General features: G+C 38.0%; 1 protein-coding gene across 3 annotated transcripts in view; it reads right to left on the bottom strand.

The window, feature by feature from the left end:
• Positions 1-25,690, bottom strand: part of Zc3h12b (zinc finger CCCH-type containing 12B) — a 170,138-nt gene that overhangs the window by 23,931 nt on the left and 120,517 nt on the right. Inside the window, exons 4-6 of one of the 3 annotated variants that reach the window (XM_076918464.1) lie at positions 17,017-17,124; positions 16,638-16,727; positions 15,278-16,035 (exon numbers count right to left, since the gene is read on the bottom strand). In XM_076918464.1, coding sequence (XP_076774579.1) covers positions 15,278-15,879 — 602 coding nt within the window. In that variant the 5' untranslated portion in view covers positions 15,880-16,035; positions 16,638-16,727; positions 17,017-17,124. The remainder of the gene's footprint in view (positions 1-15,277; positions 16,036-16,637; positions 16,728-17,016; positions 17,125-25,690) is intronic. The other 2 variants (XM_076918463.1, XM_034485642.2) reach the window with 2 other exon arrangements.

The raw sequence follows: 25,690 nt of genomic DNA, 5'->3' as shown, positions 1-25,690 counted from the left end.
AATAGGACAAAGTGGCAGCCTACAGATTAGGAAAAGATCTTCACTAGCCCTACATCCAACAGAGGACTAATATCCAAAAGATATAAAAAATTAAGAAGATAGACTCCAAAAACAAAAAAAGTAACCCAATTAAAAAACGGTGTACAGAGCTAAACAGAGAATTCCCAACAGAGGAATCTTGAATGGCTGAGAAGCACTAAAAAGGAATATTCAAAATCCTTAATTAACAGGGAAATGCAAATTGAAACAACCTCACCCCAATCAGAATAGCTAAGATAAAAAACTCTAGTGACAAAAAGAAGGTATATTCTTTTGTTTTAGGGTGAAATGATATATATATATATATATATATATATATATAATCTCCACTTAGTTCATAACCTCTATTCCTTTCACTGTGTCTCTGTGTCTCTGTTTAGGTTCTGTTTCAATAGCCTGTTTATTGGTAAGAGATGGGTGTTGAAATCTCCCACTGTTATTGTGTGGGGTTCAATGTGTGTTTTGAGCTTTAGTAATATTTATTTTTATGAATGTGGGTACCCTTGCATTTGTGGCATTGATGTTCAGAATTAAGACTTTCTCTTGTTAGATTTTTCCTTTGATGAATATGAAGTGTCCTTCCCCTTCTCCCTTGATGACTTTTGGTTGAAAGTCTATTTTATTAGATATTAGAATGGCAACTCCCAAACAGGCCTCAACAGATACAAGAAGACTGAAATAATCCCATGCATCCTATCAGATTACCACAGACTAAGGGTGGACTTCAATAACAACAAAAACAACAGAAAACTCACATACCCATGGAAACTGAACAACTCTCTACTCAATGATAACTTGGTCAGAGAAGAAATAAAGAAAGAAATTAAAGGCTTCCTGGAATTCAATGAAAATGATGATACAACATCAAACATGGGACACAATGAAAGCAGTGCTAAGAGGAAACTTCATAGCACTAAGTACCATGGTAAAGAAATCGGCAAGATTCTACACTAACAACTTAACAGCACACCTGAAAGCCCTAGAACAAAAAAGGAGCAAATACACCCATGAGGAAATAGTCAAATTCAAGACCCAAATCAACCAAATAGAAAATGATATAAAGAATCAACAATACCAAAAGCTGTTTGTTAGAGAAAATCAACAAGATAGATAAACCCCTAGCCAAACTAGCAAATGGCACAGAGATCATATCCAAATTAACAAAATTAGAAATGAAAAGGTAGACATAACAACAGAAATTGAGGAAATTAAAAAAAAAAAAAACCATCAGATCCTAGTACATCACATCAACAAAACTGGAAAATCTAGATGAAATGGATGAATTTCTAGACAGATACCATGTACCAAATAAATCAAGAGCAGGTCAACTATCTACACAGTCCTATATCCCCTAAAGAAATAGGAGCAGTCATTAAAAACCTTGCAACCAAAAAAAGCCCAGGGCCAGATGGCTTTTAGAGAGGAATTCTTCTAAACCTTCAAAAAAGCACTAATACCAACACTCTTCAAACTCTTCCACAAAAATAGAAACAGAAGGAACACTACATAATTCATTCTATAAAGCCACAATTACTCTGATACCTAAACTACACAAATATCTAACAAAGAAAGAGAACTTCAGATCAATATCACTTATGAATATTGATGCAAAAATACTCAATAAAATTTCAGCAAACCGAATCCAAGAACACATCAAAACCATCATTCACCATGATCAAGTAGGCTTTATCCCAGGGATGCAGGTTGGTTCAACATATGAAAATTCATTAATGTAATCCACTATGAACAAACTCAAAGAAAAAAAATCACATGGTCATCTCACTAGATGCTGAAAAAAGCATCTGACAATATACAACATCCCTTCATGTTAAAAGTATTGGAGAGATCAGGAATTCAAGGCTCATACCTAAATACAATAAAAGCAATATACAGCAAATTAACAGCCAATATCAAATTAAATGGAGAGATACTCGAAGCAATCCCACTAAAATCAGACACAGGACAAGGCAGCTCACTCTCCCCATAACTGTTAAATATAGTATTCGAAGCTAGAGCAGTAAGACAACAAAAGGAGATCAAGGGGATACAAATTGGCAAAGAAGAAGTCAAGGTATCACTATTTGCAGATGATACAATAGTATTATCATAAGGGACCCGAAAAATTCTACCAGAGAAATTCTATAGCTGATAAACAAATTCAGCAAAGTAGCTGGATATAAAATTAAGTCAAACAAATCAGTAGCCTTCTTCTACACAAAAGATAACTGGACTGAAAAAGAAATTAGGGAAATAATACCCTTCACAATAGTCACAAATAATATATCTTGGTGTAACTCTAACCAGGCAAGTGAAAAGTCTTTGTGACAAGAACTTCAAATCTCTGACCAAAGAAATCAAAAAATACATTAGAGGATGGAAAGATCTCCCATGCTCATGGGTTGGCAGGATTAACATAGTAAAAATGGCCATCTTACCAAAAGCAATCTACAGGTTCAATGCAATCTCCATCAAAATTCCACCTCAATTCTTCACAGACATAAAAAGAGCAATTGTCAAATTCATCTAAAATAACCTAGGATAGCAAAAACTATTGTCAATAATAAAAGAACTTCTGGGGAATCACCATCCCAGACCTCAAGCTGTACTACAGAGCAATAGTGATAAAAACTGCATGGTATTGGTACAGAGACAGGCAGGAAGATCAATGGAATAGAATTGAAGACCCAGAAATGAGCCCACACACCTATGGTCACTTGGTCTTTGACCAAGAAACCAAAAATATACAATGGAAAAAGAAAGCACCTTCAATAAATGATGCTGCTCTAACTGGCATTCAGTATGTAGAAAAATGAAACAGATCATATTTGTCACCTTGCACCAAGCTCAAGTCTAAGTGGATCAAGGACCTCAACATAAAACCAGATATGCTGAATCTAATAGAAGAGAAAGTGGGAGAGTCTCAAACTCATTGGCACTGGGGAAAATTTCCTAAACAGAACTCCAATGGATCACGCTCTAAGATCAAGAATTGATCAATGAAAACTCATGAAACCGAAAATCTTCTGTAAGGCAAAGGACATACTCAATAGGCCAAGTCAACAATCTACAGATAGGGGAAAAAAACTTCACTAACTCCACATCCGATAGAGGGCTGATATACAAAATATATAAAGAACTCAAGAAGCTAACCTCCCAAAAAACCAAACAACTCAATCAAAAAATGGGATATAGAGCTAAACAGAGAATTCATAACAGAGGAATCTCGAATGGCTGAAAAGCATGTAAATAAATGTTTAAAGCCCTTAATCATTAGGGAAATGCAAATCAAACAACCCCAAGATTCTACCTTATACCAATCAGATAAGTTAAGAAGAAAAAAATCAGGTGACAGCACATGTTGGTGAGGATGTGGAGAAAGAGGAATACTCCTCCATTGCTGGTGGGATTGCAGACTGGTACAACCACTCTGGAAATCAGTCTGGAGGCTCCTCAGAAAATCAGATCTATTTGAAGACCCAGTTATACCACTCTCGGGCATATATCCAAAGGATGCCACACAATACCACAGGGGCACGTGCTCCACTATGTTCACAGCAGCCTTATCTGTGATAGGCAGAATCTGAAAATAACCCAGATGTCCCTCAAAGGAAGAATGAATAGAGAAAATGTGGTATATTTCCACTTAGTTATCAAGAAAGAGAACATCATGAGTTTTGCAGGTAAATGGATGGAACTAGAAAATATCATCTCATCCAAAAGGACATGCATGGTATGTACTCACTAATAAGTTGGTATTGGCCAAAAAAGTACAGAATACCTAGGACACAATCCACAGAACTCAAGAAGGTTAGCAAGCAGAAGGGCCCAAGTGAGGATGCCTCAGTCCCAACTGGGAGGGAGAAGAAAGCAATCATAGGAGGCAGAGGGAGGGAGGGGTTTGGATGAGAGAGGGGAGGGGGATGGGAAAAGGGGTAACATGATCAGGTGTGGAAGGGCTGGAGACAGGAGAGAAGCCTTGAGGGCCAGCAGAATGAATGGAAATATGAAACCTTGTTGGGTGGGAGGTGGGGGGGCGAGCAGAAGTATGATGTCTTCACTACTGTGCTTAGCCATCTTACTACAGGAGGCCTTGAATAATTCCAACATAGACGAAGCAAGGACAAAGACTTGAATACCAACTATATGAAGACAAATAGAGGTCTTAAAGAGGAAATGTATAAATCCCTTAAAGAGATCAAGCAAAACACACACACACAGAAATGGAGAAAATGAATAAATCCCTTAGAGAAAGCCAAGAAAATACAAATCATTGAGGGAAAGAATAAAACTGTTCAAGACATGAAAATGGAAATAGAAGCAATAAAGAAAACACAAACTGGCAACTAACCTGGACCCCTGGGAGCTCCCAGAGACAGAACCACCACCAAAGAGCATAGTTGGGCTGGTCCGAGGCCCCCAGCACTTAAGGAGCAAAGGGCTGCCTTGTTTGGCCTCAGTGAGAGAGGATGCACCTTATCCTGTAGAGACTTGATGTGCCAGGGTTGGGGGATACCTAGGACGGGTATCCATCCTGGTGAAGGGGAGGGAAAAGGGGAATGTCTTTGTAAGGGGTGACTGGGAGGGGGCAGCATTTGGGGTGTAAATAATTAACTAATAAAAAGAAGTAGCCAACATCCTCAGCCACCAGCAAATCAAAAGTACCTTGACATTCCATCTTACTCCTGTCAGAGTGGCCAAGGTCACTAACACACGTGATAGCCCATGCTGGTGAGGGTATAGAACAATGGGAACACTTTTCCTTTGGTGGTGGGAGTGCAAACTTTTATAGCCACTATGCAAACCAATATGGTGGTTCCTCAGAAAACTGGGAATTGATATAACAAGACCTAGCTATATAAAAAAGATGAAACTCCTTCCTACCACAAGGATGCTTGCTCAACCATGCTCACAGTAGCTTTATTCGTAGCTGCCAGAAACCAGAAGCAATCTAGATGATTCTCAGCTGAGGAATGGACAAGCAAAGTATGGTATATTTACACAATGGAGTATTGCCCAGCTGTTAAAAAATGACATCATAAAATTTACAGCTGAATGAATATAACTAGAAAAAATAATCTGAGGAAACTCAGACTACAAAAGACAAAGATAGTATGTATTCTCTTATAAGTGGATATTAGCTGTTAATTAAATGACAACAAAGCTAAAATCTGTAGGTGCAGTAAGGTTAGGTGAAGACTTGGGTTCTTGTGGGGAAGTATGGCTCTCCCTGGAAAGGAGAAATAGAATATATTTTATGGGTAGACTGGGGGCAGGTGGGGATGGTATTAGGTGGCAGGTATGGGGGAGAGAATAAGGGAAGAGACAGCTGGAATTGGAGGATATTCGGGGAATAATGTGGAAACCTAGTACAGTGGAAGCTTCCTGGAACCTATGAAGGTGATACTAATGAGGTCTCCTAGTAACAGGAGACAAGAAGTCTCAACTGCACATCTCTGTAGCCAGGCAATGTTTCCAGTGGAGGGAACTGAGTTGTTGGCCAAAGGAGTCTCATGGAAATCCCCAGGCTGATGCAAAGAAAAGGGCTGCTTTCTACAAACTGGCAGCAGGAGCCCACTGCTGAGGACAGCACCCACACAACTCATTTAACATGCAGAAGTTGAGCTGATGCTTTCACCCTTATATTTGAGTCTCTTAGGTGCAGGATAGTACTCGACAAGCTACTGGAAGTGAAACATGGACACCAACACAGCCATGAATCTTTAACATACAGGCTGTCCTGCCTGCAAAATATGCTAGTGCAATGGTGGCACAGAACTTGTGGAAGTAGCCAACCAATGATTGATTTGACTTAAGGCCCACTCCATGAAAAGGAACCCCTACTAAACATTGCTTAGCCCAGAGACTTAGGATAAAACTAAAGATGACTGGCCTGCAAAAAAAAAAAATCAATAAAATTATTTCTAATGCTATTCTGCTATACTCATAGATCAGTGCTTATACAATCGTCATCAGAGAGACTTCCTCTGGCAGCAGATGGGAACAGTTGCAAAGACCCACAGCCAGACAGAGAGACAGTCTTAGAAGGAGGTGTCTATCCAATCCCTAACCTTAGAGCTCAGAAAATCCTGTGGAAGATAGGGAGGAAAGATTGTAGGAGAACACAGCTCTTACGGGCTCACAGAGACTGAAGCAGAAAGCACAGGGCCTACATGGGTCTGCAGCAGGTCCCTTGCATATATGTTATAGCTCTTAGCTTAGTATTTTTATAGGACTCCTGACTATGAGAGTGAGTGTGTCTCTGAATCTATTACCTGCTCTTGGGACTGACTGTTCCTCCGTTGTAATGCTGTAGCCAACTTTGATATGATATTTTTGCCTCATTTTATTATATTTTACTGAGTTCCTTGTTATCTCTTAGAAGTCTATTCTTTTATCATGAAAGACAAAAAGGATTTGGAGGGGAGGAGGAGGGGATATGGGAAGAAACTGGAAGGAGAGGAGAGAAGGGAAATTATAATCAAGATATAGTGTATGAGAAAAAAAATCTAGTTTCAATAAAAGAAAAATGACAAAGGAAAGAGGATACTTTAAAAGATGTATAATAAAAACAGCTTATAGAAGTTGGGTGGAGAAATACAAACATGGGGGCTTTTTTTTACATCTGTGCTGAGTTGAAAGGTGAAATAATTTTCAGATCCTTCTGGCTTTCATAGGCTCCAAGTGGTCTTGTCCTTGGTTTCTTTTTAAACATGTTTCTTATTGCTATACAGAAAAGTTACTGTTTTTCCTTAATAGTCTGTCTGCCTGTGTATGATGTGGGTGGACATGCATGACTTGGAACATGCGAGAAGGTCAGAGGACAAATTTGTGCAGTCAACTCTTCCATTCTTTTATATGAGCTCCAGAGACAGAACTCAGATAATCAGGTTTGTACAGGAAGTGCTTTTGCCTCTAAGCCATCTCACTAGGTCTCTTTGTAATTTCTGTATGTTGAGTTTATATCTAGCTACTTTCCCTAAATGTTTATTGAGGTCTAGTAGGTTTTTGGTGGAGTCTTTAGGCGATTTTCTGTATGTAGTTATGTAGTCTCCACACACCCACAGAACATACTTTCTTTATCTCTTCATCTTTTTATAAACACTTCAGCAACCCCATAGAAAGACTAACAGTGTCAACTAACCTGGACTCCTGGGAGCTCCCAGAGACTAAGCCACCAACCAAAGAGCATACACGGCTTGTCTGAGGCCCCTGACACATATGTAACAGAGAATTGCTTGTCTGGCATCAGTGGGAGAAGATCCTGTAGAGAGTTGATGTGCCCAGGGAAGAGGATGCCTGGGGGTGGGGAGTGGGGTAAAGGGGAGAGAGGTAAAGAGGAGAGAGGATGGGGGAAAAACTCTGTGGGGGGACAACACTTGGTATGTAAATAAATCAAATAATTAATTAATTTAAAAAGATGGAGTATGTTGTGCTTTCATTTTCATTTAATTCTAAAAAAATTAATTTCTTGATTTCTGCCTTGAGCCATTTAGTAGTAAGCTAAATGGCTTACTACTAAATTTATTTAGTAGTAATTAATTTAATTTAATTTAATTAATTTAGTTTCCGTGAGTTTGAATACTTTCTGCTTTTTGGTTGTTGTTACTGATATCCAGCTTTAATCCATAGTGGTCAAATAGGATGCAGGGTATTATTTCAGTTTTCTTGTATCTGTTGATACTTGCTTTATATTCTAGCACGTGGTCAGTTTTGGTGGAAGTTCCATGAATTACTGAGTAGAAAATATATTCTTTAGTGTTTGGGTGAAATGTTCTGTCAGCGGCTTATATATGCTTATTGTTAGTATTCTGTCTAAACTCCACCTCCACAGTTACCTGGCAACAGCCAGGTAGGCCTGGTCCACTATAAAAGGGGCTGCTTGCCCCTCCTCTCTCTCTTAATCTCTTACCCTCTTTCTTACTCTCTTGCCTCTGTGTCCCCTCCCCCTTCCCCCCTCTCTCTCTCTCTCTCTCTCTCTCTCTCTCTCTCTCTCTCTCTCTCTCTCTCTGTCTCTACTACCCTCCCTACTGGCTCCCCTCCCCATGCCCTCAATAAACTCTATTCTTTACTATACCGGAGTGGGGAAGACATTCTCTACATGAGCCTGCTGAGACATCCCCTTCCCATACCTCTCCACACACACCCACAGAACATACTCTCTTTATCTCTTTATAAACACTTCACTTATGGAAAGAGAGAAATAGTAAATATGGTCCTTCTAAGGGGCTTTCTGAAGATATTTTGAGTTGTTTGCTTTGTGATTTTAAGAAGCATTCCTGCAGAGTGGAATGTTTTGCCTCCCCCTTTAACACCTGTGTCTTAATGAGCTTTCCCCCAAGATGAAAAGAAAGGTGTCAGTCAACGTATTGCTGTGAAGAGACACCGTAATCAGAGCAACTCTAGTGAAATAAAACATTTACTGGGACTTGCTTATAGTTTCAGAGGCTTGGTCCATTCTCATTATGGTGGGGAGCATGGCATGGCAGCACACAGTAGACATGATGCTGGAGAAGTAGCTAATAGTTCTACATCTGGATCCATAACAGGTGGAAGAGAGACTCTGGGCTTGGCCTGGACTTTTGAAATTTCAAAGCCTCCCTAGGGACACATTTCCAACAAGGCCTAATCTTTTCAAATTCTGCTACTCCAAGATGACTAAGCACTCACATATATGAGCCCATGGAGGTCATTTCTTTTTCAAGCCACCAAAGAAGGTTTTAATCTATGTTTGGGTATAGTGCAATTGGTAAAACCTCAGCCCATGTGCTCAGGATACCCAAAACTCAATTTCAAACACTACCCCAAGAGTGTATCATTTGCAGAAGCAAGGACAGCAGATAGACCAAACTATAACAACATTCAACTAAAAACAATGAGTGCTTCAACTCCAAAAATTTTTATGGCGGAGAGTAGCATGAATAGTATGGTGTGTATTAAGATATTAGCTATGAAGGTTGGGAACAAAAGGTAAACAAGCAAAGGAAAACTAGCAACAAAATCTGTATGTACTTTCTTCTGTTTTCCCACATTTCCTTTCTTCATTGTATCTGAAATGAGTGTTTTGCCACCATTACTCACTTCACAGGATGGGTAATAATCTCCAATTATCCCTTGCTTACTTTCTGGAGATTGTAGCAACCCATAAATGGATGCATGCATTGCATTCTTTGTCTTTGGTTTAATTTTTTAAAAAGATTTATTTATTCATTTTATGTATATAAGTACACTGTAGCTGTCTTCTTACACACCAGAAGAGGGAATCAGATCTCATTACAGATGGCTGTGAGCCACCATGTGGTTGCTGGGAATTGAATTCAGGACCTCTGGAAGAGCAGTGAGTGCTCTTAACCACTGAGCCATCTCTCCAGCCCCTCAAGTTTTCTTTTTTAAAGATTTATTTATTTTATGTATATGAGCACACTGTAGCTGTCTTCAGACACACCAGAAGAGGGCATTAGACCCCATTACAGATGGCTGTGAGCCACCCTGTGGCTTCTGGGAATTGAACTCAGGACCTCTAGAAGAGCAGTCGGTGCTCTTAACTGCTAAGCTATCTCCCCAGTTCCCCCCCTTTTCCCTTAGTTTAATTTTGATGGGTCATATATACATACATATATATATATATATTTTAAAGAAATTCTAAGGTTTTTTTAAATATAAAATGTCAAGGTATTCTGTAATGATCCTTTAGTTTTCACAGGTGTTTGCTTTAATCTCCCTCCTTTCTTTTCATTTTCAATTTTGTAAATTTGTTTTTAAATTTCTTTTTATTAATTTGGCTAAGTGTTTAACCATATTGTCTATCTTTTCAAAGAACTAATGTTATTTCATTTTCTTTTTGAAAATCATGTACATGTATATAATGTTGAAATCAATTTAGTGCCTTTTTACTTGATTAAAATATAATTACTCCCTTATGCCATCTTTCTGGGGGGGCCTCTCTCTCCTCCCTCTAATCACTCACATACCCTTCATTCCCATTCAAATTCATGGTCTTTTATTCTTTAATTATTTTTATACCACATATGTGAATAAATATATAAATGCAACCTGCTGAGCCTGTTTAGTGGTGTGTGTGTATACACACATACACTTGAAGTTGGATTACAATTTAGGGAGCTCACATCTGGGGAAAATTAATTCTCCTTCTTACAGCAAATTTTAATTACCTATAGATTTTTATCTAATGATGGAGAAACCTACAATTTCCTCCCATCCATGTTGGCATGATAACTGGTGTTGTCACTGTTCAGGTCTTGTTTAAGCACCTATACTGTTAAGATTTCATGAATGTAGTTCCCTATCCTATATAAAAAGCAACAATTTTGCAGCAAATTTCTTGGATCTCTGGCTTTTACCATTTATCTGCCACCCCTTCCATGATGTTTCCTGATCCTTAGGTCTGGAGCTGTATTGTACATTTATCCAGTGGGTCTGGATTATCCCATAGATGTCTCTTAATTCTATTAAGTCTATAGCGAAGTTTTAGTATGAAGTTTGTTATAAAACATGTTATTTACAGATATCAGATAAGTGGATCTTGCCTCTAAACCAATCATTTACTTTGTTTTTTAAACTGGAGAATTAAAACCATTTGTGTGTGTGTGTGTGTGTGTATGTCTATGTGTGTCTGTGTAGAGTGGGTCATACACATGCCTAGCATCTATGTGGAGAACAGAGACCAACTTTCAGAAGCCAATTAGCTTTTTACACCACATAGTTCTCTAAGTCCCACCTGGATTGCTCTGTATATCCTTCCCTAGATTTGGAAGTTTTATGCAATAATTTATTTTTTAATTTTTGAAAATGTACTTATTTTATGATTATGATCATTTTCCTGAATGACATGTGTGGAAGTCAACCATTTCATATCTTTGGATTTAACCATTAGGCACTGTGGTCTTTCGAGAGTCATGTGTTCTTGCATTTTTCTATTTCTTGTGTTTCTAAGTTGTGATTTGGGCATTATTGAGGTGCGTGTCTCTTCCCTAGCTTTATTTTGGGGATATTTTACTGGTCAATCTTATTTTGAGGTCTCAACCACAACACTGAAAGAGAAGAAAACCAACTGCTGCTCTAGCAACACCACCAAACTAAGTTACAAGGAAAGATACAATTTAAATCTAGTCAAAGTCCACTATATGCCAATAACACTAGAAAATAAAATAGCAATGGTAACACAGAATAAGCTGTGAAGTTAAACATTCACTAGGAGAGGTGTAATTTTAAAAAAAGAATATAAGAAATGTGGGCATGGAAAAAGAAAAGGAAAGAACACATGTTAAAAGAAAAAATAGTAAAAATGAAGAATGTGAACTTGTATCATCTGGAAGAACACTCAGGGCCTTTTTCTGCTGAGCCATCTCTCAAGCCCCTTCTGTTACACTTTACTGAGAAATGGACTGAATTCAAATGTAATGACTAAATTTTCTGGTAGAGGAAATTTCAAAAGGGTGTGTCATTCAGGCTGTATCATACATAGTCATTGTTGATTGCACTTATTCAAGTCTACAGTAAGATCAAGATACAAGGAGAGGGGGCTGTACAGATAGATAGCTCAGGGGTTGAGAGTACTTGCTGCTCTTGCAGAGATGTGGAGTTCAGCTCTCAGCACTCAAGTTGTATTGCTTACAACTGTGTATAATTTCAGCTCCAGGTGATCCATGGGCTAGCCTCCATGGGCTCATATATTCATATGCATATGCACACATATAAACGAGCAAATCTTTTTTAAAAAGAAGAAAATGTAGAGCCAACAGGTATGAAAAAATGTAAAGTTTGTTCAGGAAATGAGAGTAGGTTTAAAATTGTGGAGAAGGGAGATGAAGACAAAGCATATGTAACTGTTAGAGATTAGAGACATTAAAGAGAAATCTCCCTTGAGTGAGAAAGGGTTCTTATTTTTTTTAGGGCAAAGTTACATGTTGTGACAATGTTAAAACATTTGTAAGGAGAGAGTTTAAACCAAAAATGCAACTGAAGGGTTTCTCTGCTCAAAAATAACTGTCTAGGAAAGGGTTTTTCCAGGTTCAGCAACAAAGGCACACAAGGGCTAATACTGCAGTGATAGAGGACCTAGACTACATCCTGACATCTCAGCTGAACTTGGAAGCATCATACCCATGGTGATGCTTTTACACACATATGAAATGAAAGACTTGGGGGTAATCAAGTCTTGTGCCCACATTTCTGAGAGGTGTTGAGACCAGGCAATCTACTTGTAAGGAGTCCCTAAAAGTCCATTTCATGAAACTGAAAAAGTGAAGTTAAGTCGCAATGAAAACTCCAGGATTTTGGAGGTACTGGTACAATAAGACCACTACTGAGAAAATTTGAAGGTATCCATGGAGTCATTACAGGGAGCAAACCTGGAGAAGTAGGGATTCCCAAGATTGTTGGAGCCCAGATGATGCCATCACAAGTCCCAAATGTGACACATCAAGGCATAGGATTTGCTTTCTCCACTACTAGGTTTTGCTTTTGTTTTAATCTGATTTTTCCTTGCTATTATCAGATTCCTCCCTTTTGAAATGAGATTGTTTATTCTGGAGCCTTGTAGGTTGGAAGTATGTAACTTGTTTACTGATCTGATAGATATTCAAGGTTAAGAGATTCTCTTGAGTTTTAGAAAAAGATCTTATACTCTAGAATAGTTTTGGGATGGACTAAATGCATCTGAAACTGAGTCTTTAAAGTCCTGAGCTAGAATGTTATGGTCTAAAGTTATGTATTTAGGAATAAACTTGATTGGTAGAGTTATAAACACTAACTTTGACTGTCAACTTGATGGAAGTTGGAATTTCCATGAGAATATACCTCTTGCTGTGTCTGGGAGGTTGTTCCTAGAAAGGTTTAACTAACAAAGATCTATCCTGCAAACCCAGACTGAACAAAAGGAGAAATGTAGCTAAACAGCAGCATTCATCTTTTTGTCTTTCAGACTGCGAATGCAGCATGACCAGTTGCCTTCTGCTTCTGCTTCCATACCTTCCCAAGCATGATGGGATGTACCATCAAACTGTGTGGCAGGATAAGGACTTCTTTTCTTAAGCTCCTTTTGTATAGTATTTTGTCATATAAATGAGAAAAATAACTAGTAAATTCTTCTCCTTTCTGCCTTTCAATGGGTCCCTTCCTCCCAATAGCCTCCCCACTTGCTGTGGTGGGAGATCCCCTCACATACCATGTATACATATATGTGCCAGGGGCAGCCCTGCTCATACACTGAAGGCCTAAAATCAGCAATAGGCCTAAATTAGCCTGTTAACATAGTCTTGGGTCTCTGTGGAAAAACACTGAAACAGATAGCTCTAAGATATTGTAAACAGGCAGCTTTGGTGGAAATTTACCAGCCTGAATAAGAATAAGTAGTCATAGGTCTTGTGGATAGTCATAGACCTCAGGTAGCCTTGGTGGATAGTACCAACTTAGATAAGGACAAGTGAATCATAGGCAGAGTCATAGTGACCTGTCCCCTGAACCTTCACCCAGCTGATACTTTGTTCTGGAAGATATCTGTACTCCCCCTGAACACCTACGCTCCTGTGTCATCCCCTTCCCCACATCCTGCCTCTATGTGCATATAACCCGTGTGTGAAAAAAGTAAAATCAGCAGTTTGTTCAGCCTATAGACAAGCCACTGTTCTTTGCGTTCGCCTGTCCCCCATCTTCTCTTTCAGGTAATCTCCCTGGACCCCTATTCAATGACCTGCTGGCTGGGGCATATATGTATATATTTAAACTTAAGTTCTGCATATAGGAGAAAATATGTGATACATTTTCTTTCATTTCAGTTCCTCCTCCCTCATACTCTTCATAGGCCTGTTCCTCCTCCCTCATACTCTTTTTCTATTTCTGTGTCATATATAATATTTATGCTTTTATATATATAATAGACACAAAAGAAAAAATCAGTCTTTCTTCTTCAAGAATCTGAGTTATTTTAGTTAAAATGATAAATCTCTGGCTTACTCAATTTTCCTTCAAACAAAACACCTTTCTGTATATACCACAATTTCCTTATCCATTAATTGGTCTATGGGCATTGAGAATGATTGTATATCTTGGCTCTTCTGAATAGTGCACTAAGAAACATGCAAGTATCTCTGTGGCATTCTTGGATCTTTCAGTTATCCATCCAGGACTAGTATACTTGGACCACATGCTAATTCTGTTTTTAGTTTTTTGAGGAATCAGCACATTGACTTTCATAGTGATGACAGTCTCACCAGGAGTCAGTATATTACTTTCTCATTGTTATTATAACAAATTACTACATGTATAGTAATTACTATTTTACAGTTTAAGAGGTCAGAAATCTAAAATCAAAGTTTTGGCAAGGCTGCTTTCTTCAGGTTGAAGATGTTTCCTAACACTTTTCAGCTTTAGCTTCTACCTTCACTCCTGTACTCATGGCCCCCTTCGTACACTCTCATTCCTTATTTCTGTAGCATGTCTTGCTATTTATTCTGATGCTGATGCCTTCCTCTAGCATCAACTCTTGGATAATCTTAATCATACAAAGTAACATTCCCCAGCTGAAACTTCTTAAGTTAAAGAAATATACAAGGTTTATCTTACTATTTGACAGACTTACAGGCTTCAGAGATTAGTATGTGGATATCTTTGTGGGGTAAATACTTATCCCTTATCCTACCATGGATAATCATTGAGTTTAGAAAAACCACAGAGATGTAGGTGGTTAAGGCTAAGAAGATAAGGAGAGTATAATTTCTAGCTTGGGAAATGATATGAATACAGGTAGTGGATATAGAAACCAGCATAATTTACAAGAAGAACATTAAAGAAACTAAGATAGATGAGGCAATTAAGTGGGAGGAGAAAAGTCCAGATCATACTTTTGCCTTGAAGGCAGAAAGAAAGATCCCAGTGTTGTGTATTAGTGACTGGGAGTTACAGAAAGTTTCTAAGTGAGACTTCAACTGGCAATGTGTAAGCAGTGGTTTTGAAGATGATCAGTCTAGTAAGGACAGGACATCAGCATTAAATAATTTGTTTCTGTTGAAGCATCACTAATATCTAATGTTTCATCAAAAAAAACCTTGAAGATAAATTGGTAGCAATTCCAAAGGAGAATGAAAAGGCCAGGGAAGGATAATTCCAGACTCTGTCCATCTATAGGAATGTAAGACACAAACAACAAAGAATTTCTTATGGTACTTTGTGATGGAAGACAATTGCTGTTTTAGAAGGAAAAGAAAAAATACACGAGGCTTACCTCATTGCCACATTGCTTCCATCAATAACAACTGGTCTTAAATTATCACTATTGTCTACTTCATCTTCAAGAGACAATTCAGGGCTTGCAATCTCTCTGGAGCTAGCTCCTCGGGGCAATAACAGACTCAAGTTGACTTGTGCTTCTGAATCACCTTTGTTTCCAAGTCTGACAAGCTCTGCTAATACATCATTAATAAGTGATTCTGGGCCTAGTTTATTAAGTACTGATTGAATTTGTTCTTCTGCATAGCCCAACTTGAGAGCAAAATCCATCTTGGCTTGGTATTCTTTCTCCAAGTCTAGCTTCCCATCCTGTAAAATGCTGCTCTGGGAGAAGCTTGGCCGGTCCAGGCAGGGTGACCGACAGAGCGGGCGATGTGGCTTGGAGGGCATCTCTTTCTTCTTCAACTGAATAACTGCAGATTGGTAGCTGTTGTGGCCACTCTTAAAGCTCTGTTCAGGGTCACTCTCAGAGTTCACCCATTCCTCAGGATCAGCATTGCCTCGGTCTGTGCTGTCCTCCTGCTTTGGTTGTTGCTTCTCTTCCTTGGAAGCACTCTTCTCCATTTTTGGTGTCTCCACTGCAGCTGTGGCCGTCATCCCGTTCACTGGGTGCTCTGAGATCTAATCAGCTATTTTTCTTTTTAACCTCCTTGGAATCCATGTACAGTGGCATTCCTCTAGAGTAGAATGCTGGGGAAGCAATGGTGCAAGAGTTTGTCTGTTTGGTTTTGTATGTTCAGATGTTAGCAGTCTCTACAAATAAACACATATGGCAGAATCATATATAGTAACATTTTGGGAAAAACACAGAATACACAGTTTTTCCCTCGGAAATTACAGATTCTCTCAAATTTGACTTTTCTGTTTACAATGGTATGAAGAGTCATTAATTCCAATAGTTCTAGATGAAATTTCAGTAGGGGTAATAAAACTATAACCCCTGAAACCATAGCTAAAGTTATTATTACAAATTTGAGAGAAATAGCACTCCATCAGTGTGTGTGTGTGTGTGTGTGTGTGTGTGTGTGTGTGTATCAACAAGACTCTTTTTCTTCCTTTGTCCTGGGAAAGTATTTCTAGATACACACCAGATCTGTCTTGTTAAGATTGCAATCTACTCCTGAAAAGCATATTCTCATCATTACTGTTTACAAAGTATTAAGAATCTCATCTTCTAGGGAAATTGAATAGAGACTAAAATTACTTTTACACAACTAAAGTATCACACAAGGGAAACATTACAAAGGCATGTTCTAGATGTGTGCAAACTCATTCCTTAATATATCTGCCATCTCTTTTACTCATTGTAATTGGTAAACAAAAGAAGCAAACCAGCTATGCATAGTGATACATACCTCAAGTCCCATGAATTCAGGAGGCCAAGACAGGAGGTTCCCTTGAGCCTTGGGAGAGATATCCCTCCCTATAGGCAACAGAGGGAGACCCTGTAAAATAGAAAAATATCAACTCAATGTGTTTGATAAACATTAAAATATTAATTATGGAAGAGGATTAGATGCAATTTTATTTCTAACTTCTCATATACACACTCCACCTGGTCCTGGCAGTTTTCAGTTCTATTTTTTTTCTTTTTGTCTTTTGGGATTTGAGTTTTTCTTATGTGTGAAGTGAAGATGTTAACTGATATCTCACAGAATAATTTTAATGATTACATGAAAAGAATGATGAAGATGCGTAGAAAAGTCAATAGAATGCAGTAAATTCTCAACATACATAAAGGAAGCAGCAGATTCCACAGTGTACAAGGTTTTTCTTTGGGTCAGTGTCTCACACTGTATCCCAGGTTGGCTCCACCTCATAGAAATCCTCTGGCTCAGCTTCCTGAGTAGCAAAATTATAAATGTAAGTTATTACATCTGGTTCAGAGCTGTTTTCTTTTTTACATACTTGTTTTATTTTTGAAAAGTTTCCCACCATGTAGCTTGGTTAGCCTTGAACTTGTTATGTAGACCAGGATGGACTTGAACTCACAGAAATTCACAAGCCTCTATCTGCCCAGTTCTGGAATCAAAGGCATGTACAGTGATACTCATCTATTTGTTGGTTTATTTTAATATTTTTATTTTTTGAGATTATGATTACATTATTTTCTCTGACCCCTTTCTTCTCCCATGTAGCCCAACGTGCTCTTTCAAATTCATGGCCACTTTTTCTTTAAGTGTTCTTACATATTATGTTAAAGGAAAGTGGAGCAAGGCTATAAGGGCTGTGGGCATGGGAAATTTTTTTAGGCATCATCTGTGTTCACTAATACAAAACAAGGTTATCCACGTAACCAATATACTAGAGACTTCCAAATCATATCAATTCTATTTATACAGGCAGGAAGAAAAGCTACATGTAGCTTTAACCGTGTCACAGCTTTTTTTTTTTTTAATTTGGGGATTCATATCTGGAAACATTCATACAAAAATGACATTTCTGAACTGGTATTAAGGAAGTATGTAATGACTTCTCCAGTCACTTCACTAGTACGTTTGGCTTTAATTTTTTCTGTTTGCTGGACATTGTGGCTCATGCTTATAATTCCAGCCCTTGGAATCTGATACAGAAATATTTCCATGTGTTCAAGACAAGTCTGGTCTACACTGTGGGACTCTGTCTCTAAAACTTTCCCTTAGTTAATTACCCAGTACAAAGATACCAGTATTAACTTTGCTTTTCCCATTTATTGGGTTCTTAAAACTTTTAAGTTGATTTAATTTGTAATTGTTACATTTATTGATTTATGTTTTGTTCTAATCAGAATATCTAGTGTACAAAGGTACTGATTTTATTGTCTAGCTCTTATTCAAAACCCCCAAATCACTTAAAAATCATTTATAGGACTTCCTGTTTATTTTGGGCACACATTACTAAGTAAGTATAAAAGGCTATTTTGTTTCTCTTAGATAATATACTCTATATTACTTTGCTGATCCTCTTCTAGTGGGACTTACATTGACATCCTGGGAAAATGTCCACCATGTTCATAAAGACACAAAACACAATTAAACTCACAGAAAATACTACCTAGACAAGCAACTCTTATTGAAATCATTAGTCAGTGCACATTTTCTCACTTAAAGCAGGAGAAAAAGAACTCAGTAGAAATAAACTTGGATCAACCTTTAAAATTATTAACGAATTTTAAGAAAACTGTTATTTGTCCTATATCTTGTATTGGTATATGCCATATATATTTTTGTTTCAGAATGGAACCTGAAACAAATTTCTATACCTACATTCATTGTTAAATTAATTTTTAGCTAACATACAATTTAATATTTCACAATGGTTCCTTATATTTGATTTACCTTATGTATATTTCATATATTTATATATAACTGCACGCCTGCTGCACACAGTCATATACTGTGTGTGCTTATATTCATCTGTCCTTTCTTCTGCCTTTTTCTCTAATTCCTTACCTCTAGTACCTTCTTCCCCCAAATACTCCTCTCTCCTCCCTCCCTCTCTCTTTCTCTCTCCCCCATCTCATTCATACACACACACACACACACACATATATATGTATATATATATATATATATATAATTTTTGAGACAGGATGTCAGGTTGGTATATATAACTTGGTATATAGCTGATTAGCTGATGATGATCTTGTACTTCTGATTCTTCCTTTGATTAATGTTTAATGCTGTAATAACCACTGATATGTAAGTTACATCTAAAGTGTGCACTTTCAATATCTACTAGTGCTCTTTCTAGTCACTTTTTAAAATCTATTTTTTGAGTTCTTTGGCTAAAGACCCATTTTTGATTGTTCTTTCTAACCCTGGGGCTCAACACATTGTCTAACACTGTTCTTATGAATGAAGAGATACTATACTTCTGCTGTCTTGTCTTAAGAAGTTTGTAAACACAAGTTTTCCTGTAACAACTCTCAGTCTGTACCTATGATTTTGGTATAATTATTAGTGAAATCCTTTCATTCTCCAGAGTCTCAGTATCCCCGTTTGATTACCAGTACCCATGTGGTCGCTCACAGCCATCTGTAACTCTAGTTCCAATGATTTTGATGCCTTCTTCTAGCCTCCAAGGGTACCAGGCCCCATTCAGTAAATAAATAAATAAATATGAAGGCAAATACTCTTACATGTAAAATAGAAATAAATATTTGAAAAAAAATAACATAGCTGTCTTAGTCAATGTTATCTTGTTTTGAAGAAACACCATGACCAAGGCAACTTTTACAAAAGAAAACAATTGGGGCTTGTTTACAGTTTCAGAGGTTTAGTCCATCATCACAGTGGGGATCATGGTGGCACAAAGGCAGTCATTGTGCCAAAGATATAGCTAAGATTTCCTATCTGGATCTCAAAGCAGCAGAAAGAGAAAGCCTCTGGGTCTGGCTTGGACTTCTAAAACTCCAAAGCCCATTCCTAGTGACACACTTTCTCCAACAAGGCCATACCCACCCTAACAAGGCCACGTAACCTAATCTGCCAGTACATGAGACTATGGAGGCCATTCTTATTCAAACCACCACATTAAACTCCTGACCCCCATAGGTTTGTAGCTGTATCATAATGCAAAATGCAGCTAGTCAAAGTTTAAAAGTCCCCCTAGTCTATCGTAGGCTTCCAGTAGATAGCATGGCCCAGATTAAATCTGGATTAAATATCTGGATTAAAGATATGTCTTCCTACCTCAAAGATTCAGATTAGAAGTAGATAAAAAATCTCTCACAAGTATGCCCTCCAATTTTGGGTTTTAGTGAATTCCAGATGTAGTTAAGGTGACAATCAAGAATAGCTACTAGAGCAACAGATTCTGTTGTTTTTAAATGGGGACTTGATATAGATAGCAAAATGAGTATGTGAATATAAATTGTGCCTAAGTTGCTATTTATTTAAAAGCCTATGGAGTCATAAGGTATGCTTTATGAAAATAGTAACAACTCCTGGACAATAAAAAGTATTTAAAATTATAATAAACACATGAAGATCAATTTGATAGAATGCTTTGGTCAACATCACATGCTTAATATTACTAGTGAGGAAAGATAAACGAAAACATTGAGGATGGCTTTGAAAGGATTGTAAACGGGCAAACTTAGATGATGTTTTAGCTACCACTTGTAGGAGGAATTAAAAGAGTTGTTATATTTCATTGTTATTGAGTTGAAGAAAATCACAAATCATCAAAGTTTGGCATAGTTTTGAAAATCAAATTAGTTGTATGAAACTGTAGAACTGAATTAGTTTGTTTTAGAAATTTAGAGGTTTGCTACCAGGTTATCAGTTAAGATCATCCTGAGTGAGGTAACTTAGACCCAAAAGGACATGCATAGTATGTACTCACAAGTGGATATTAGCCAAAAAAGTACAGAATGCCCAAGATACAATCCACAGAACTCAAGAAGGTTAATATGCCAAAGGGCCCAAGTGAGTATGCTTTAATCTCACTCGGGAGGGAGAAGAAAGCAATCATGGGAGGCAGAGGGAGGTAGGTAGGTAGAGATCAAGATGGGGGGGGAAGGGGAAAGGGCAACATGTTCAGGTATTGGAGAGGAGGACAAGAGTGAAGCCCTGAGGGCCAGCAGAAAGAATGGAAACAGGCAACCTTGGGAAGTAGGAGGTAGGGAACCTTCTAGAATGTACCAGAGACCTGGGAGATGAGAGACTCTTAAGACTCAAAGGGAGGGAACTTAGATGAGATGCCCTACAGTGAGGAGAGGGAACTTGTAGAGTCCATCTCCAGTAGAAAGATGGGTCATCAAGTGGAGGAATGGGATTGCCATCCCACAGTCAAAAACTCTGACCTAGAATTGTTCCTGCCTAAAAGAACTGCAGGGACAAAAATGGAGAAAAAACTGAGGGAAAGGAGTTCCAGTCACGGGCCCAACTTGGGACCCATCTCAAGGGGAGGCTCCAAGGCCTGACACTATTACTGATGCTATGATATATTTACAGACAGGAGCCTAGCATGTCAGTCCCTTGAGAGACCCAACAATCTGAAAGAGTCAGATGCAGATACTTACACCCAAATGATAGACAGAAGCCAGGGACCCCTGTGGTTGAATTAGGGAAAGGCTGGAAGAAGCTGAGGAGCAGGGAGACCCCATAGGAAGACTAGTAGTCTCAACTCACCTGGACATCCCCCGGCCAGAGATCTCTCAGACACTGAGCCACCAACCAGGCAGCTGGTCCAAGGCCCCTGACACATCTATAGCAGAGGAGTGCCTGGTCTGGCCTCAGTGAGAGAAGAATCACCTAACCCTCCAGAGACTTGAGGTCCCAGGGAGTTTCGAGGTTTGGTGAGTTGGGGGTGGGTGGGGTGGGAACGTCTTCTTTGAGATGGGGGTGAGGTGGATGAGGAGGAATGGGATGAGGAACAGTCAGAGGGGGGATAATGACCCAACTGTAAAAAATGATTAATTAATTAATAATAATAGTAATAATAATAAATGTAAAAATAATATAATTAAAGCTAGGTGATCTAGCATGTATTCCTGGTACTCAGGAGGTTGACCTTGGAATCAATGGGAAATACACTGCTTCAAAACAGCAACAAAATAAATACAACTGAATAAATGATCATTTTCAACTGAACCTAAAGCAGCAGAGAAACATATGCTGGCAAAAATTCCAAATATTGTCTCATGGAAATTTCACCAAGCCAAAAGGTCAGTTCTACTTTCTTCTCCTAACTACAATCCTTTTATTTTGTAACAAAATTCATTTTCAGTTTCCATTTACACAGAGCAGTTTTCCATGCTCAGCTTTACTTTAATCCATTTCAAAATGTGGTACATAATACCTACTGGAAATAGAACCATCTTGCCATGTTTATTAAACTAAAATAGTTAAATGCTAAAATAATGTCCTATAGCCATATAGAGTGAAGCTATCCAGAAACAACCAAATAGTAATCTTGATTATCTTCAAGTGGTTAAGCCACTTGATGATTGTTTTGTAAGAATGCATGTTAATTTCAAAATATACTGTCATCCAAAAAAGAGTTTGAACAGAATCACTCTGTATGGATGAATATAGATTATTAAAAATCTAAGAAATCTAAGTGGTAGACATGGGCCCTACAAGTTATTGATTAGGAAGGGACAAAAGACCTTCATAATACCACATTGTTGGCCTTGCTCTTGGCTGCCCAGAGCAAATAAATGTTAAGACCTTATTGATAAAAACAAAACATATTTTGGTAGCAGAACATGAGAAACCAATTTGGAACTAGAACATACCATGTTAAATGAGGTTCAGAGAGACAAAAATAACATGATTTGTCTCATAGGCAGATGCTAGCTTCTAAATTTTATAAGTGTTTATTTATATGACAGTCTGTGTGGAGCCCAGGAAAGGGAGTAAAAGGGGCTTTAAGTGAGGGGAATAGTAGTATGTATGTGATATAAAAGTGGCAGGGGAAATACTGGTGGTACCATTTCAGTGAGGCCTAGGAACAGAGGGTATTGAGAGGATTAACCAAAACTAAAGATGTATGAAAACATAAGCAATCCTGTTACTTAGGAAGGTAATTAAAAATAAAAACTAAAAATGACAAAACTAACAGAGTGTGCTCTAAATATATAAATTATTTGGCATAATTGTGGATATATTAAATGAATGAAATAAAGGAAGGGTATAGAAAAAAGATAAACTACATACAGGCAAGTTTAAATAATGGAAGGGAAAGAAAGCGGTGGAAATGACTGTTAGGAAAGAGAAGGAAAAATAAGGTATTATAGAAATTACAAAATAAAATAAGAGTCTCTCTTGGTCTTTTGTTCTTCTGTTCTCATTTGTTGTGTTAGTGTGCTGTAGTTTTTCTAGTGTAGGGTGAATGACTGATGCTCCTGCCATACTGAGTTTTTTTCTGTGAATTCTTCCAACCTTATCCTGCTGTCTGTGGTCTCAGCTACAGAAGAAATGGAGGTAAGAAGACCATTTGAGTCTAGGATTCAGTAACCAGTTTAAACAGCATCCTAAGACCTTCCATAAAAAAATAAATTAATAAAGAAAAACTAAAATTACAAATCACAAATTATATAAACAAATTATATGCAAATTATATAAACATGGGAATGGGAAAAAACATAAGGCTTTTAAAAACAAACAATAAATTACAATTGAAGTACTACTAAAATTATAATAGGAATAGATGAAATGGACTAACAAAACTAAAAAAGGAATGAGAAGAAACACATTTGCCTAATAAACTCAGAAACAAAGTTGAAGATATAAAGAGCAATAAAATATAAAGACATTCAAGTTTTAATAATATAATAAAGTAAAAATTGTAGTGTAAGTATGACAAAAAGAAACAACATGTGAAGCACAAAAGGTAAATTAAGATATGTGTTGTAGTGTTTGGGGGAGGTCACTAAAAGTTGGGCACTGACACATGCTTCATGTGGTAGGGAGGGATTGTTGGGCTTCTGAACTCTTTCATATTACTGATGCTGGGGCTGAGGAGGTTCTCTCTCTCTTTCTCTCTCTCTTTCTTTCTCTCTTTCTCTCTTTATCTATCTATCTATGTATCTATGTATCTATCTATCTATCTATCTATCTATCTATCTATCTATCTATCTATCAGAACTAACAATGTTTTTGTAGCTTCCAGTCTATGCATAAATCCCTAACATTGGATGCATCAGGCCTGGTGGCATATGCCTGTAATTTTAGCACTTGGAAGGTGGAGGAAAGAGGATCAGTAGTAGTTCAAGGTCAACTTTGGCTGTACAGTGAGCTCAAGGCCAGCCTGGATATCTCAAAAAGTAAAAATAAAAATCAGAATTCTCTGCTAAACACACTTGACACTGAAGTCTATGGGCTGAGTGTGTTCTCCATTCTCTAGAGGCTTCTCAGATGGTATCCCCAGAGGTGGCTAATATTCTAACCAGGGTTGGGGTTGGGTTGTAAGAAGCGATTGCAGCACTGAGATCAGTACAGGCAAATTACCTGTTCTTGTATTTTCAAAACCTGGTAAATATTAATCAACCTGCTGTGAGGATGGAGCTATGGGTTTCAAGGAGTCTTTTGTAGTTGTAGATTTTTAAGACTCTACAGTAGTAAATAGAATATAGGTGCCTCCAGAGGTTAATCTATCTGCTGTTTAGGGATATTAAAGTCCAGAGTTATGGGGTCTGTTCTAAGCCACAGAAGTAAAGGTACTTTTTCCTATGCACTTTACTGCTTAGGCTGTTAATTTTGACAGCTGCTCTTTTAGGTTTGTCTGTCTATCCATCTTGCTCTCCACAACTATCTCTCAGTTATGTCCTAGGGGCAGTGGCTAACTAAACTTGGACTTCACTTCCTGACTTATGATTATCCTTTGAGCCCTGGAGTAGTCCAGTTTTAAACAAACTCTTTATCATTATAGTGCCCATACACTGCCCGAATGCTAAGTTATAGAAAATGACATAGTGGGATTTCGCTTTGCTACTAACCCATCTGCTGGCAGAATCACTGTCTCATCAGAACTTGCAACTGAATTTGAGGCTTTTGATAGTTGCAGGTTGACTTTTGGGTAGGAGTGCAAGTGTTTTCACTAGGATTCCATCTTAATTTTGTTTCCTGTTGCTATGATAAAAATCCTCAGAGAAAGGCAACTTAAGGGAGAAAAAAGTTTGTTTTAGCTCATAGTTTATGTTACAATCCATTATGGCAGGGAAGCCATAGTGGCAGGAGCTTTAAAGGAGTTGGGTTGCATTATGTCCACAGTTAGAAGTGAGGAGTGAATGCATGCATGCAAGTGCTTAGTTATTATGGTCCAGGATCTCCTGCCCAGAGAATGGTGCCCTCCCATAGTGGGTATGGCTTCCCACATCAATTAGTATAAGCAAGAAGATCTTGCATAAATATGCTTAGAAAACAATAGCCCAGGCAATTATAGATTTTGGCAAGCTGACAGTTAACACTAACCATCACATACCCACAAACCTATCTTCTGAATGAAACTTCTGCTACTCCTCCTTATTCTGGGGACCCACAGAGCTGGAGCTGTTGTTTGCTTCCCTTTTTTTAAAAAATTAAATCTTTTGTTTTCTTCTTACTTTTTTGGTCATCTTCTTACCTGTCTGAATTCTCAAACTCTTCCTTTATATCTGTCTTTGGAATTGAGTCTGATTTTTCTTATACTGACTCTTCTCCTTCACTGGATCACACAAAGTTTTAAATCTGCAATTGTACTCATAGGTTCCTAAATTTCTTCTATTTTTTTTAATGAAGACACCTATTAATTTGTGGTCCATCTAACTATAGGATGATCCTATGTGTTGAGAGGTCCAGCTCAGCATCCAGGCCTGAGGAAGGTACTGAAGGATGTTGCTGGCTGGTGATAGGGGCCAAAAGCTGATAGCTTCTGGCAATTTAACTCTTTCTTGTTATTCTAGGACCAAAAGCAGCTGGCTTCTGCCAATTAACTCCTG

This window comes from Arvicanthis niloticus, chromosome X, assembly GCF_011762505.2.
Source record: "Arvicanthis niloticus isolate mArvNil1 chromosome X, mArvNil1.pat.X, whole genome shotgun sequence".
Taxonomy (NCBI): Eukaryota; Metazoa; Chordata; class Mammalia; order Rodentia; family Muridae; genus Arvicanthis; species Arvicanthis niloticus.
This window is presented reverse-complemented; position numbering and strand designations above follow the sequence as displayed.